At 33.8% G+C, this 17385-nt stretch overlaps 1 protein-coding gene across 3 annotated transcripts in view; it reads right to left on the bottom strand.

Moving 5' to 3' along the window:
* The window catches only part of LOC126770304 (inositol-trisphosphate 3-kinase homolog), a 65629-nt gene that overhangs the window by 20844 nt on the left and 27400 nt on the right, over positions 1–17385 (bottom strand). The window contains exon 1 of one of the 3 annotated variants that reach the window (XM_050489662.1): positions 2562–2688. The exons of 1 other annotated variant lie outside the window; for it this stretch is intronic. In XM_050489662.1, the coding sequence (XP_050345619.1) occupies positions 2562–2588 (27 nt within the window). In that variant the 5' untranslated portion in view covers positions 2589–2688. Of the gene's footprint in view, positions 1–720; positions 981–2561; positions 2689–17385 lie in introns of those variants that run through there. One more of the 3 variants, XM_050489659.1, reaches the window with a different exon arrangement.

Here is a 17385-nt window from a genome sequence, read left to right as displayed (position 1 = left end):
ATTATATTTCTGCAAAGTTTAAAATACTTATCAACGTAATGTATATATTTAAATATGAATATTTTACTGAAAACTTGCGTTCATAGTGTCGTTTGATTATGCTAATTTATATATGCAAGTATAAATATCAAAGTATTTGCATTAAGCTGTGTGGTACAATGATAGGGTTCGATATTAAATATTAATTATTTTGACATAATGAACGTTTAAATTAATAAACTTATTCTTTTCGATTGAAAGTACAATTATACAATACAATCTTATTAGGCTAATAATAAATAACACATATATACATGCACAATTGTTTTGCCATTCATATATTAAAATGTAAACATTAAATCGATTAAAATACATAAAATAATCATATAGTGTGCTATATAATAAATATTAATTTGTATATTGTGACTGTGTTGTCATAATTATACCAGAATTTGTAATGCTATATTAATATTAGTATCATTCGTGTAATAAAAACATTTAAAAGTGATAAAAATGAAAACATTATAGCAATACAAAATGATAAAGCACTAAGCTAATCAAATAACATGGGAGAAGTACTTAAATATACTGCAACCGAGGCTTATTTGAATAGGTTCAACCTAAATTACTTATGAATACGAGGTTACTGAACTACCGATGAAATTCCATTAAATCAGGCACGTCCTGACTCCAAATGTATAAGCGATGCAACTTATAATATGCAACGACATTTCCGCTTACTTTTTCTTGGGAGAATCGCTTTAAGTCGATCAACTTCTGATATTGACGAAGCGCGCGCATGTACAGCCGGACGGGGAGATCGGTCGGCAGGGAGACTGTCTCTGCGCCCCGGGACTTCACACCCGTACCACTCATTGTCAACAACACGCACACAAACACTTTTTATCCATAAGTACATCCAATAGCGCTAACATGGATCCCCAGCGCTATTTGCGCGTCCGAAGTGAACGTAGGTTCCACGCAACACTGACGTATCGTACGCCCCGCGCATGCGTACCCGATATGCCGCGTTTGCAAAAAGAAACTATACAATTATTTACCCACGCTCGAGTGACTTTCCCTGTCCGTCCAACAGGCCACCGACCTGACCCGCTTTTACTATAAATAAATGTTGTAATGGAATACTATGTATACCTACTCACAACGATTAGTAGCTTAATTCATAAATTTTTGCCTGCAAATAGAAAATCTTTCATACGGTACCCACGTTTCATAAGCACAGTTTAAAAACCATAGCATGGTTTATAGGATAAAACCATAGCAGCTGCTGTTTAAAAACTATAAGAAGTATTTTATTAATGCAAACCTCGGTATAGTAACAAAAAATTGTATACTAATTACTAAGCAATTATGAGATTTTACTGTAAATGTTTTATGTAGACAATGATTATGAGATGTAGTTTGACAATTAATAAATACCTACTGTATTTAATGAGTGCTTATTTAACGCTCACAAGGAATAGATAAAACATAATTACTTTAAAAATTAACGTTTCTTTTAATACAAGAGTAGAAACTGACAGGATAAAAACAGTAATAAATTTCTTATGAAAAGTTAAATAAAACATTATTTATCATAAAAGTCTTCGTGTAAGATTTATAGTTTCTCACTGCACATATAATTAAAGAATTTAAAGTAATGACATCATAACTGTACGGAGGAAAACATATAAAATAATAAATTAACATTTATGTATGTATATACGCCAATATATGAGACGCTAATAAACTTAAATATTAGTTTCAAATTCAAAAAAATGTAGATGTTGTAAAACTTTACAATCAGATTGCAAATAACATTCTATATTATATTAGAATAACTTCTAGAACTTTACGTATCACATAAATACGTTAACGTTTATACAATAGAATAAGACTGGTTTTTATTCATACGAGCTGAAATCAAATTAAATTACAAAAAATAGGTATATACTTAAAAGTTAAATAATATTCAGTAATCGATGTTAAATTAAAATGTGTTTCAATTTTAATTTATTTAGTGTGTTATATTACATACATATAAATGTGAAAGTTAGTTTGCATGGGCGTTTGCTGATTTTGTCCTTCAATCACGTTCGTGTGGTTGGACTGAATTCTAATAAAATTTGGCAAAAATAAGTCTAATTCCTATTATGAAACACTTATTATAAAATACCTATATCTTAAATTTTGTTTATTAAGAGGAAGATATAGCTGGAGTGTAATTTTAAATAGATAAATGTTCCTTTATTTGTTAAATTATTACTCTTTCTAGAATAGTACCCTATTACAAACGGAAATTCTAAAACAATCGTTTCAAAAATAGCAAACAGTTTAAACAAATAACAAACTTTAAAATAAAAGGCTATTTCTTAAATGTTTTTTAAAAGTCAATTACTCTAAATTTGTCACAAAAACAATGATTCGTGGCGGACTTCTCATTATATTGAGTAATAAACGTTGAGTTTTTGAGTATTGAGAGTTCCAGAAATCACAAAGAATCAACATTACTCATTGTGACTAATATCGTTCTTTTAAAACTATATATTTTAATAGAAAAATCATAAAATGAATTAACTTACTGTCACACACAGATCCTTTGTCAACATAACCTCTTGTGAACCACGTTCGACGCTGAAAGCGTTTATGTTTTGTAAACAACACAATTACATAAAAAGTATCACTAAGATTAACATTTGATGATTTTAAGAATCATATATAGCATTTGTAGATTATTCTAGAAACGACGAAAACCTCTATAACGTCTATATAACCCGTTTATCCCTCCCCCGCTGATCGGAAGCGTCCTGCGTACTATGGCGGTAATTCTTATTATAGAGATACGAATGCTCTGCGGGTGAGACTTGCCAGCTATACAAATTCAACGAAACTAATCTGTATCCTCAAAACAGGAAGGGCTAATTTTGCGTGTATACATCCAATAATGCATTCTGAATTCTGTCGGTCAAATTTCAAGAGGGAGAAATTATAGGATGAATTCATGTTTAATTTTTCAAACGTTTTATCTTATCTCGTCTCGGTTAACATAATGAGCGTTTGGTAGGTCATGGCTGCTTACGTCACAGGTTTAATGGCCGTTACGGGAAAGTGACAAACAGACCATTAAGATAAGTACTCAAAAGGAAATGAAAAAGCAAGTACATAATACTTCATCTAATTATATTTGAATATGATAAATATTTGTTTACATACATACATACCTATCTAGGTAGTACCGAACAGAAATAATATCGAATTATTGTAGAAATTGTAATTTAAGCACATGGCAAGCGTCTGGCACGAGGTTCTAAATAGCTATTTTGGCGCTAAAAAAACAATTTTATTATTATATTGTAATGTTTATGTACCGGTTTAAACAGCAAGAAGTTAGACAAAATAACACATTATAAATGTACCGACCATTTATGACTAAAGTAACTTGACTCAAGTAATAATATTTATTTCTTAAATTGCAAATATCTATGGGGGCTGATTGCTTACTAATTTGTTTCGTCTCTTTTGTCAGTTTTCATATTAAAATTAAGTCTTATTATCAGTAATTATGTACACCATTAACCATATTTGACGAAACATCGTAATTTTTATAATTAGTAACGTGGAAGTTTTTTGGTCTTTTAGTCTTGATTTGCCTACGCAAAACTATTTTACAGTCGCTACAAAAAGTTTAAAAATAAAACTATATATATAATATATATATATATATATATAATATATAGTTTTTTTATAATTTTCTTTAACACTTTAATGGATGAATATTAATCTATGACAAAATCACATTAAACGTGGAATTTCATGAGCAGAAAGACAATGTGGAATACAAATAACTTTTATTGCATAGCGCGGACAATACAAGTATTAATGGGTGTGTTATGTGACCGATAGTTGCGTACTTGCTTCTACACTGTATACAGCGACCCTGTAGTTGCTTACGTCAATAGCTCGTGATCCTCCTATGACATAAGCACGGTCGCTAGTATCAAATTATTTGAAACTATATACAGCTGTTGCTTTGTTAGCGAAAACAATCACAAGAGACCTTACGGCCAATGGCTTCAGTCCTTTTGTATTTTTATTTCAATTAATAAACACATTAAATAGAATATGGCCCATGCCGACCATGAACAGGGTTCATCCATCCATCAACATCCGGGTTATGGTAAATTATATTATTTGTTTATTTATCCATGTTTCTCAATGTCGGTATGAAATAATTTAAAAGTTAATTAATATATACATATGGTATAGAACGTTTTGTTTTTGAGTCCAGAGGGTGGATCTACCAGTTATCTGTCCGATAGCTGGTTGGAATCACTACGGGTGCGTCACGCCCTTGCTATCATGTCACTCCCTTCCTGTTTCCTTACCTTTCGGCTTATTGGACGTAGTAGAGTAACAGCGTCGCTCTCTGCTAGCCGACTTTCTATTTTGAAAGTAGCAGATTGTCGTTAAAATCGTTGTTCCCTAAAAACTCTCATCAGTAGCTACAAGAAGCTGTAATAACATCACAGCGGCTACGTTCTTCTTCTTCACGTTGGCTCGTGAAATAAAACCTGATGAGGGGAGGGCTGTGACCCCACAACGGCAGAGACGTCAACACCGAGTCTCTAAAAAAGAAGGAAAACTAATATTAAACGCGGAGCGGTGCCTCCAGCACCACACGTATTGACTCGTCATTTCTGCGGATCCTGCTGGGGAGGAGGAGAGGGTGGCATGGGTACTGGGCAAGCCCGTGTTGCCATAAAGTCGCCTGGCCCACGCGTAGCAGCATCCATGGAGAGGACACTTCGCTCACCTGTCTTGCAGGTGGAAAACAACACGGAGAGTGGCAGTCACCGGTTATAAGTCAGCACGAAAAGGCGTAAGTGCGGACGCCGGGGGCCACTCTTGACAGTAGGAGGATCCATCCATCGTAGATCCATTGATCAGCTACCGCCTGTTTTAAGTCGGGCAGCCTCCGATCAATAAGGTACTGATCCGCCTCAGCGTTAACTTGTTCCGCCTGGGTGAACGGAACACAAGCCTTACAGCTAGACGTTGACGCTGTGACATTAACCACTTGCTCAAAGGAACAAAAATCCCAAAACCCACACCAACGCTGCTTGCATGCGCTTTGCGACATGGAATGTCCCAACTATGAGAACAGGCTTAACACCTACGGAAGCTCCGATTGCGCCCAAGAACTGCGCAAAACTTACAGTATCGACGTGGAGCTTAAAAGGCTCAATATTGATATTGTAGCCTTACAAGAGACCAAAACTGAAGACGAAGGGTCTTCCCGAAACGAACGAAGTTCCTTGGAAACACGAAAGCATGGTGTAGGTTTCGCAGTTCGAAACCATCTCATCAACGCCATAGAGGCACCCGTAGATGTTTCCGAGCGGATTATGGTCTTGCGTCTAAACACAAAAAGCGGCTTTGTCGCGCTAATTTCCGCTTACGCACCGACGCTTAGTTCAAAACCTGAGACCAAGGATCAATTCTACGGCCAGCTCGATGAGACAGTGCGCAGGGTGAATCCAACTGACAGACTGCACATTTTGGGTGACTTTAATGCCCGCGTTTTTCAGGGCACATCAGCCTGGCCTGAATGCCTCGGTGCACACGGCAAGCTTAAGGACAACGAACAACGATTGTTGGAGTTTTGCTCAAGGCACCAGCTGTGTGTTACCAACACCTTTTTTAAAGGCAAAATTATGCGGAAAGTCTCGTGGATGTATCCCCGATCTAAACACTGGCACCAATTAGACCTTGCTCTTACAAGAAGGAGGAACCTACGGGAAACGCTCCACACGCAGGCGTTTCACAGTGCCAATTTCGACACCGATCATAGCCTCGTTGCTACTAAAGTCTGACTTGTCCCTAGGAGAGTCCATTCTTCCAAGCCACTCGGTCGAAAAAAGATAAATCTTTTCAAGACTCGTGACATGGAAGTATTGGAGTCATTTGGGGAACTCGTCCGCGAAGAAGTTGCAACTTGGGACAGTACGGCATCAGCGCGAGTCGAATGGGAAAAAGTCAAGTCTCTTCTCACTGACACTGCAGGCAAGGTTTTTGGGTATCAAAAGGCAAAATCTTAAGACTGGTTTCAAGAAAACGAGGAGCACTTACTTCCCTTAATTGACTCAAAACGCCAAGCCAGTTACAAAACCATATTTGAAATTCCAATTTATAGAATATTATACTTAAACTACCATTCTGTGACATATTCTTCATTTTAAATCTATACTATAATAAAACAAAATTTTTGATTTTTATCTCCAAAAAAGTTGCGTCAGTTTTTATTCAATAATTTCTTTTATGGTTTTTATTTTTAAATAAAGAGCTTTTTTATATGCTATTTTATCTCTGTACCCTTTTGCAATAGGCTAATGTGTACAGGTATAATCATTGTAATTGCCTCAGTGAAAGGTCGTTGAAATCGTATCTAATGTTTAAAAAAATACATTACAAACATTACTTTGTTAAGTTGATAACCTTACTGTGTGCCTAACGTGTATACATTATCAAAAATTATTATCAACATTATTAACAACGAAAATTTTTAAGGGCGTAAATTATTTGTAATAAGAAAGCAGGTATATGATAATGCTCATTTTATTTTACTTTTTATTATTATTGAAAATAATTTGGCAAGCAAATAGGCCACCTGATGGTAAACGGTCACTGTGGCATGTATTTAAACTGGCTCACTCGCCCTCCAAACCGAGACACAACAATACTAAGTATTGCTGTTTGGCGGTAGAATATATGATGAGTTAGGTTTGGCCCAAAGACCAAGCTTTGATTTTTGATTTTTACAGAATTAGGTTTTTTTCCAATCCTATTTTTATGTGTTTCGCTAGATATAAATAATTATTAATAAATATCATCATCATCATCATATCAGCCGAAAAAAGTCCACTGCTGGACGTCTTTCGGCTGCCCACCCACTGCCCACGCTGCGTCTTCCGGTTCGTGGTCGCCACTCGAGAACCTTTCTGCCCCAGCGGCCGTCGTTTCTGCGAGCAATGTGCCTCGCTCACTGCCACTTCAATTTAGCAATTTTAAATAAATATCACTAATGAAGATTTAGGTTCTGAAGATCTGTAGAGGTGTCTGAACTAACAAGTTTAGAGATATTTTTATATAATTATTATATACTTTATTTCTAAATAAAAGTAAAAGATTTTTTTTTTGTTTACTTTCAAGTTTCTATGCATACCTTGTTTTTATTGGATCTTCCCGGGATTTATACGCAGGACCTCAAGACCTGCAGCCTTATAGGCTAGCCACAAGCCCAACGAGTCAATCATAAAATAGTCATAGTCAAGTACATAATTTAATTATTTCACAATATTCATTCTGAGCTACCAATTGTTATAAGTACAGTCTACAAAACCCTTTCGTATCTTTGACGAACGTACCGTCGTACGTACGTTGGCGTACGTTTCGTATTTTTGTCACGTACCGTCAAGCGTTAAGGGCTATCATAAAAAATTGCAAAATAATTTAATATTGTCGTTGCAGCTATATTTTTAGAAAACGTTTCGTGGTCTATCTTTTACGTTCAAGCAATAGACTCACATACTTATTCATATCAACGACGTTGCGGTAATCATTTACGTGGTCGTTAAAGAAAAGATTAAGTATCACTTCATTAAAAATATTGAAAATTGAGCATTTACGCTCACTGCACAATTCAATAATAAAAAATGCGTTTATGACAGATGATATTTTTCTTTTAATATAATAATATAATTAATTGATTATATTGATATTTTGAAAAACCTTTTCACATAAATAAGTGTAGTGTTTTAGTAATATACATTTTATAAATAAATCATTATTAAAAATTAATATACTTAAGCTTTTTTGTGTAATTGTTGATGATTTTTTGCAGTAGACGAATGATATAATTATAAAAATTAATAACGATAAAAATATCAAATCAATGATTTTTTAATAAGCTTGGTATTTATTCTAAAATCTGTCACAAAATTTTGATATTCTTATGCTGCTGATACAGGTGCGGTTAATGTAAATTACTGACTCAAAATTACCTTCAAGTTCGTTACTTGCTCCGTCTAGTTATTTCGACATTAAATATTGAAGCATTGTAAAAAGTAGCGACTGCACTGTATTAGTGCATTAGTGCTTTCAATTGTTACATGCATTTGTGTAAATGTTTATAGTATAGTATAGAAATACTGGATTTATTTCCAAAATTAAATTTAAATAGGTACAGCGACGGCGGCGCTTAGAATGAGAACGCTTTAATGTGACCATCTCTAAGTCTAATGCTATCGTTATACTGTCTAATATCGTTCACAAATTAACGCCTTAAGAGTTGGCTACACCTTATTTTAACGCAATCGATATGTGTGTTGGTGTATTACTAAATTATTTTTTAATCTCCATGAACGTAATCGCGTTATCTAATTTTATGTACGCAATAACAATGGCCTGTGTAATATTGATCAGAAACGGAAAACAACAATTAAAAATGTTGTTGTTTATTGTTCAGAAACTGTATCTTTCAGGCAGCAAATTGTTTTGTCTGCGTATTATATTTTCATCCTAATATTATAGATGCGAAAGCAATTGCCTCTTTGTTACCTTTTCACATTATAATACCACTTAACAGAATTAGCGTTGGAACATAATAAGAACTTAGGGATATTATGTACAGAATTCACGAAGAAAGTAAATTTAAATTTAATTTAAAGTATTAAAGCATTAGAATCGTAAAATAATTACAAAATATTTAAAAATCAATGTGAGTTATTAACTCAGTAGTATAAAAAAATCACATAGTTGTATACATCGTTGTACATATTTAAAATTGATATTATTATAAATATTAAATAAATAAAAGCATTTCTACAAAGTGGATAAAACCGGTTCTCATCAGTTATTACTGCATATAAGTGATCGCACAATCTGGGGTTCAAATCTTAATGTTGACACTATTATGAACATCTACTAATATATATCCCTATGTAATTACCCTTTAATTAAATTACTTAACATAAATAAATGTTTAATTCCCCATTTGAAAACAGTAGTGGCAGGTTTTACGTACATAAAAAATAATGCTCTACAAATATAAGATAAGATACATAAATCTTACAATTATTAAGCTTTTGTTATTATATATTATAAATGATAGAAACTAACGAAACTCGAACTATGTAATAAACAATTGCACATGTTTATACTATAAATATGTTTTCCTTAAAGTAATTTGCGTAAAACAGTTAAGAATTCCCATTTTTTTTTCCACGTTTCATATTTCTGAGAACAAATTGAAGGTATAGTCAGATTTCCATGTGAGACAAACATCTGTCAATATCGTTCTTAAAAAATTAAATATATTATATTCTACCTTATCTAGCGTTAACGATACTTGTCGTTACTTTGAACATTTGTTTAATTAACTTGTAGAGATAGTAAATGTTATATTTATTGTCTCTACAACATGACCGATTAAAAGCCGAGATGGCCCAGTGGTAAGAACGCGTGAATCTTAACCGATGATCGTGGGTTCCAATTCCCGGGCAAGCACCACCGAATTTTCATGTGCTTAATTTGTGATTCATCTCGTGCTTTACGGTGAAGGAAAACATCGTGAGGAAACCCGCACTGGAACAGCGTGGTGGATAATAATAATAATAAGCTCAAAGCCTTCTCCTCAAAACAGGAGAGGAGGCCTTCAGCCCAGCAGTGGGATATTCACAGACTGTTACGGATTACGGACAAGATGACCGCGATGATCTTGTGGCTACCAGTAGAACCAGAGTTCCTTTATTCAGGTCACCCTCGGTTAGGGTCGGATGAATATAAATTTAAATTTTACAACTTTAAATTTATTTGGTTTTCATTATGAAAGTCTGAGTAACAGCCTTTTCCGGTCGCGTTAGTTTACCATAAACATTGACATCTGTGTTTGCACAAGTACTTTATAATATATCCTGCAATTGTCAGTTAAAGTTGTCATTGCAGATGAAAGCTACAAAAAGTTAATAGAAAATTGAACCTTACTCGTAATACTTCTCATTAATAAACAAATTAGCGTACAATTAGCTTACGAATTAGCGTAAACAACAATTGTTAAATATATAAATGCATACACTTTTTTAATGGTTGTAATTATTTATAATTTTACATTTGAATTGAGCAATGCAGTATTATTTTAATTTTTAATGTTACACAGTTATTTTCCATCCGATAAAATATTTTGAATCGTCAATAAAATGTTATCGTAAAAACTCTTAAATAATTCCTTCTACTTATTATTATTAAAAAACGAGGGAGATAGATTTTATCATATATGAATACATCATTTGACTAATTTTACGATAGAGTCCAAGAACGATCCAAAATGTGAGGTAAATGTCCGCTTAAAACAGCCACCCTGTTTTGCATGGCGTAGCGTGACGACATCAAGCGGGCAGTCGGGAACGGATGCGGCAAGTGCGCAGCTTGCCTCGTACTCGGACGCGGAGCAACCGCACAAACTTCGAGCGCGCCACGTTAAGGCCGTTGACGTCAATCGGTCACCTCGCTATACATATTTATCAAAGAGCACGTAATTATTCGTTTTGGCTTCCTAAATATATGTCGCGGAGCTCTATGTGACAGGTAAATTTACATAGCATGCAACTTGTATAGACAAATTCATTTCGTGTTTTTTTTTGATTGAATTGAACATTGAATTTTCGACTATATCTATGAATAATATCGTAGTCGATAGTAATGTTTGCAGATATACATTCATTATGTCTTTTCTTAAAAAAGCAATTTTGTTGATTCTACAGAGTACGTTTCTAATACAGTTTTATTTTTTCCGAGTTTTTATTTAATTTATTTGTGGTTTTTTTTTTATAGAATAGGAAGGCGGACGAGCATATGGGCCACCTGATGCTAAGTGGTCACCAAACGCCCTTAGACATTGGCATTGTAAGAAATGTTAACCATCGCTTACATCACTAATGCGCCAACCTTGGGAACTAAGATGTTATGTCCTTGTGCCTGTAATTACACTGGCTCACTCACCCTTCAAACCGGAACACAACAATACTAAGTACTGCTGTTTTGCGGTTGAATATCTGATGAGTGGGTGGTACCTACCCAGACGAGCTTGCACAAAGCTCTACCACCAGTAAAATCTCTAAGCCAGGTTAAATCTCTAGCTCAATTTTAAGCCAGTTTCGTCCAACCGAATGACAAAATGTTGAACATATTATTTGTACTGGTGAGTGTTCATTGTTTTAGCAGATCAAGATAAAACAATTTACTCATTACATGTGCCACTTTGAATACTCACGAAGTATACTAATAAGTCATTTATGCAAAATGGCCATTTAGATAATAGCGTTTTATTTATTTTTTGTTATCACTTATTATGTTTCTATTTAAATTCTGACCTCTTAATATGCTACGATATGTATATGTATATATTGTAAAATAAAAAGTCTTAACGGTAGTGAGTTAAATAGAAAAGCTCATCATATTTCAATGTTTAACCTTTTTTAAAAAGAAAAAAAAAAACCTTAAATTAAAAGTGCCGTCGTAGAACAATAAAAATATAGTTTAATTATTATAATAGACATTTAGATTTATATTATTTTAATATTCTTTTCACCTAATTAAACCACGATAGCTGTTCTCAAAGGAAACCCGCTAACTACGCAGAACATATGATATACACGCACATATGATTCGCCGCGACCATAAAAAAGTTAAGGCGCAGGACTTGTGCTTTCTTAGGCGCAAGAATGTTTTTTTATAGTATAGATAAGCGGACGAGCATATGGGTCATCTGATGGTAAGTGGTCACCAACGCCCATAGAAATTGGCATTGTAAGAAATATTAGCCATCGTTTTCATCGCCAATACGCCACTAACCTCAGGAACTAAGATGTTATGTCCCTTGTGCCTGTAATTACACTGGCTCACTCACCCTTGAAACCGGAGCACAGCAAGACCAAGTACTGCTGCTTTGCGTCGACGCGATATCTGATGAGTGGGTGGTACCTACCCAGATGAGCTTGTACAAAGTCCTACCACCAGTAGCAGTACACTGCTAACTACAAAACTCAGGCCTGCCTTTAAAAAAATCGACAATTTGAATAGTAATAGAACCGTTGAATGAATGCCTTTCAGCGTAATGCCTGCTTTTGCATAATTTACGCATGTAATAAATGACTACTACTTATTAATAATGGCATTTTTAAAATTGCATTATAAGTAAAGTTTCGATGTGATTAAAACAAGTTTGATGATTAAAGTAATAAAAGATAATGTATTGTGAATTATATAATTTTAATGTTATTTCTGGAATCTTATACTGCTGTTTGATTTATAATACGTTTGATTATATAATTTACTACGTTTCACTGTTACTTATCGTTACATATATAAAGATTTTAAACTATATTAAGATTACAGACGAAGTTATGATTTTTTTCTAAACAAATAGTTTCATCGAATGAATAAATATAAATAAAAATTAGTGACGATTAGAACTAAGCTTTACCGAAGTTGGTGGCGCATTGGCGATGTAATGAACGATTAATATTTCTTACAATGCCAATGTCGTTGGGCGGTGGTGACTACTAGGTGACACACTTGTCAATTTGCCTGCCTCCCTATTACAATAAAATTAGAGAAGAAATAATTCGAAATATAAACAAACCCGATAAACATGTTTACATTTTATGTTATAAAGTGCGCCGACTATATATTATGTCATTCTTAACTTATTATATTGTAATTCTTTGTGTTGGCTTTCGAAGTGGACCTGATAAACGCGTCCTGTGTTGAGACCGTTTAACTACAATCACTAATGCGATATAGATAACAATCTCTTTTTTAAAAAATTACGTCGTAGCTTGTTTGTAATACAAATACTTTAAAAAAATGTTTGTTCTTTTTATAACTATGACTTAGAAAAAGAAATATATAGAGCAGAGGTAATTAAAATACAGTCATAAGTTTACTATGAAAAAAAAGTTAGACATAAGTCTAAAATAGGCTCAGGCTTTATTAGTGTTGAATTTTTTAAATAACCTACTCAGTCAAAATAATATCGTAGTGTATTCTAGAATAATATTCGATATATCTTTTATGACTTATTTTATAATTAATTAATTCAGATGTACTGGGTAACTTGTGACTTTACAATTAATGTGATATATTGATAATAACCGTAACCGTAACAGCCTGTGAATGTCCCACTGCTGGGCTAAAGGCCTCCTCTCCTCTTTTTGAGGAGAAGGTTTGGAGCTTATTCCACCACGCTGCTCCAATGCGGGTTGGTGGAATACACATGTGGCAGAATTTCAGTGAAATTAGACACATGCAGGTTTCCTCACGATGTTTTCCTTCACCGTAAAGCAGTAGTAACTTCTATACTAATATTGAAATGCAAAATAACTGTCTGTCTATATGTCTGTTACGCTATCACCGCAAACGCTCAAGGAAGGACATAGGGTACTTTTTTATACCTTAACGCCAGCTATGTCATCCCCGCTTCGCCCTAACACGCTGACGCCGCGGACGATAATTACATAATGAGATATAAATATTTAAGGATATGATTTGATTTTATTGACTTCATCATATAATATACTTTTTCGTTTAGGTATTAAAAATATATTTCCTTTTGTCATTCTGGTCGCATTTTATTCCACGTGAATCGACAGTTTAATAGAAACGTTCGCTTGCTATTACTGATTATCGAGTCGATAGCCTGAATTTATCACGTTTTGAACGCATTGTGTGTGATGGACCAAACATCTCATATTTCCTAGTAGTTTTCTTACGTATGATACTTACTTTCTATATTTTTGTTTGTACGGGTGAAGTTAATTTGTGCTGGAAGATAGTAACGGACTAAAAATATAAATTTTACGCTAAGGTAATATAATGACTAAAGACATCAATTAAACAGATACATTCCGATATAATATGGATGACATAATATTATATAATATTTATTGGGTATAAACGGCAATATTGTTGCAGCATCGGTGGTCACAAGCTATTAATACGTCCGCGTCGTACGTAAACATGCAACGTACAAACGGAAGATGCCCACAGTAAAGCGTGCGAATGTTTACTGTTGATACAAACTTCAGTCACGTCAGTAAAGTCAGAATTTAATATATCAGTAACACTCAAATGACTGTTGATGATTATGATTAGTTAGTATAGAGTCGTAGGTTGTAGGCTTCGTGTTCATGCCTCAACGAAGCCAATCAAGAAATACGGCGATACTACAGAGGCATGCACAGCGTCCTCACTAGTTCGTTGAGTTCAAATCCCAGGTCGGGCCAATAAAAAGTTATTGGGTTTTTCTGTCAAAAATTCTTAGTAGCAGCCCGGAGTCTGGAAGTTGAACATGTGTACACTATCGTGCCGCGGAAAGAACGTAAAGCCGTTGGTCCTGCGTCTTATCTCTTTCCGGTCGTGTCAGATTACCGTCCCATCGGATTATGAGAGATCCTGCGCAGTTGGCTAATGTCTCTTGAGATTGGCCACCGAAGCCGAAATCGGTCTGGAGGGCATTTTTATGTGTACACACATTAAAACCGCGCTGCAGCCACGCCGTCTTAGTGAGTAAACCAAAGAGCAAAATTGACATTGCAACAATGGATCTATGGCAACATATATTTTTAACAAGATAAATTTGCAGAAAATAACTATTAACAAAATTAATCTACACTCAACGGTGACTATAGCAACAAAGTTACAGACGCAGGAAACATTTGCGCATCCTGTTTTACATGTCGGGAATACAAGGGTTAAATTCATGTATTCTTTAAAGAGGTTAGATCTTACGAAGTCTTTAATTTTAGAATATGAGTGACACTGGTTGTCGCATATTGCACTGAATGATCTTAATAATGAAAACTAGTACATTACTTCACATTATAAAGTTACTAGTAAAATTATAAAATATCGCGTGATTTATTTTCTATTAAGCTACAGTTGTTGTATGTCGACAACCACAAGTCCTATTGAAACATTTCGTTTGTAGGATATGTGATGAGTACCTACCCAGATGGGGTACAAAACTCTTCTACCAATTTAATTTTTATATCTGACGGTATTTTATTTCACTTGGAATTAATGACGGCGGTAAACGTAACTAAGTTGTGTTTAGATACTAGGTAGTGATAATTCCCGTAGAATCCGTAAATCCCGTAAAATTCAATGGAAAATTAAATTATGTATAAAATAAAATATTCTCTTAACTCGAATAATATAGGGACATATTTACGACTAGGTAACTGATTTTTGACGAGTGTTTGTAATTTATTTATAAATAATAGTTACCTGCGAAAAAATTTTTTTTAAAAAAACAACGTTTTTATTATGTATGTCTCAATCAATCGCCACAATCCTTTAATACGAATATGCAAACAAATGACTAAGTAATATAATTATATATCTGCGGAAAAGGCATATATAATATTATAAAAAACTAAATCTCTCTAGTAAGCCCAGGCATATAATATTTAATATATAAATAGGGCAGGCTACTAAGATCAGTTGCAATGATAGATTTCTGAGACGTTACATTGAAAAGAGCCCAGACCAACCTGATAACCCACGTATATAAGTCTGTCGTAAGCGCCGGGTCACTGAATGCACGCAGCTGGCGCCTGGGCAGTTTTACAATAAAAATATACTAATAATGTATGTTTGTTAACATAATACTAACCTTTAATTTATCGTAAGCTTAGAAAATAATACATGAAAATATAAAACGCGATACCAATTCGATTAATTGGTTTATTCATTTTCGATTAAGTCAACATTTTGGCAAAATTCCTTTTTTGGGTTTAGTTGTGAAATTTATTTTTCACGGCGTATCTTCGTTAAAATTATTGTCTAACATAATTGTGTAATTATGGTTAATCATTATAAAAGTAACAAAAAAATACATTATTAAATTTATTCTCCTTGAAGTAAAATAATTTTCAAATATCACAACTGAGGGTACTTGAAAATCTAAATGATATAGCTATCTAATATACTCTTTGTTACCTGTATGTTGTGCCTTATATGACATTTCTAATACCTGTATATTATATATATATATATATATATATATATATATTCATATGTGTGCGGTGTCTATACGAATAAGTCGCTATTATATCCTGCATTACTACCAACTTTAAAGCGAAATTTATTAAATCATAAATAATTAAGCTCTGATATACCTATATTCATTCTCCTTCCTTTTTATTTTGAATATTACTTTTAATGTGTATTTTCGTATTGTGTTCAAAATTTTACTTTACCTTACAAAATTGTTAACTTTTATTAGTTTATGGTTTAATAAATATTTTTGTAATGTTACTGATTTGACGAGCCGGTTGGCGTGGTTGGTAGAACACTTGCCTTTCACGCCGAAGGTTGTGGGTTCGATTCCCACCCAGGACAGACGTTTGTGTGCATGAACATGAATGTTTGTCCTGAGTCTGGGTGTAATTATCTATATAAGTATGTATTTACAAAAAAAAAGTAGTATATGTAGTATATCAGTTGTCTGGTTTCCATAGCACAAGCTTTGTACAAGCTTAATTTGGGATCAGATGGCCGTGTGTGAAAAATGTCCCAGGATATTATTAGAAAAATGTCCCAGGATATTACTGATTACTAGATAAAAAATATTGTCCTTATTTTCATTATTTATAAGTTAGATATTAATAAATCAATTAGTAACGATTTAATATGCTGGATGTGTGTAGAGATTAACGTCATTACTAGAGGCAAGCTTTGAGCCCGCTACATTAGTTTGCTGGTGCGCATCTCGTGTCGAAGCGCGCACTATACGTGATTCGCCTACCTCCGCGCTTGCGCAGACAGTTCATTACGCAACCCATAACTTATCTACATATTGTTTGCCAAGAAGGAAGAATTTCTTGCAAATTCTTCTATCCATTCTCATAAATTTGGTTTCATTAAAAACATTGACGTTGATTGAAAACCTAACCAACCTGCCAACCTAACTAGTTTATTAATTAAATTTTCAACCTATTAGTTTTACTAGCGACAAAAATAGAGCATTATTTTAATTAGATCCAAATAAGTGGCTCACTTAATTAAAATTCTGTATCTGTTTTTTTACAATATACTTTTGTATCGAAAAAAAAAGGTTTAACAGGTTCAAGGAAACAATATAAAATTATACATACAATTATAATCCAAAATTAAAAACAATAAATAATAAGTACCATTTGACCGATTTCATTATAATAAACAAAAAGGTCGAAATATATAAGCGAAATAACACTCATCACAAGATCTCTTAAACTATCCACCAGATTGACTAGTAATTTGTCACAATTACGCCTTCCCCGACGTAGATCTATCCTCTTCAAAATAAAT

This window comes from Nymphalis io, chromosome 8 (assembly GCF_905147045.1).
Source record: "Nymphalis io chromosome 8, ilAglIoxx1.1, whole genome shotgun sequence".
Taxonomy (NCBI): Eukaryota; Metazoa; Arthropoda; class Insecta; order Lepidoptera; family Nymphalidae; genus Nymphalis; species Nymphalis io.
Note: the sequence above shows the minus strand (reverse complement) of the source record. Positions and strands in the feature narration are given on the sequence as shown.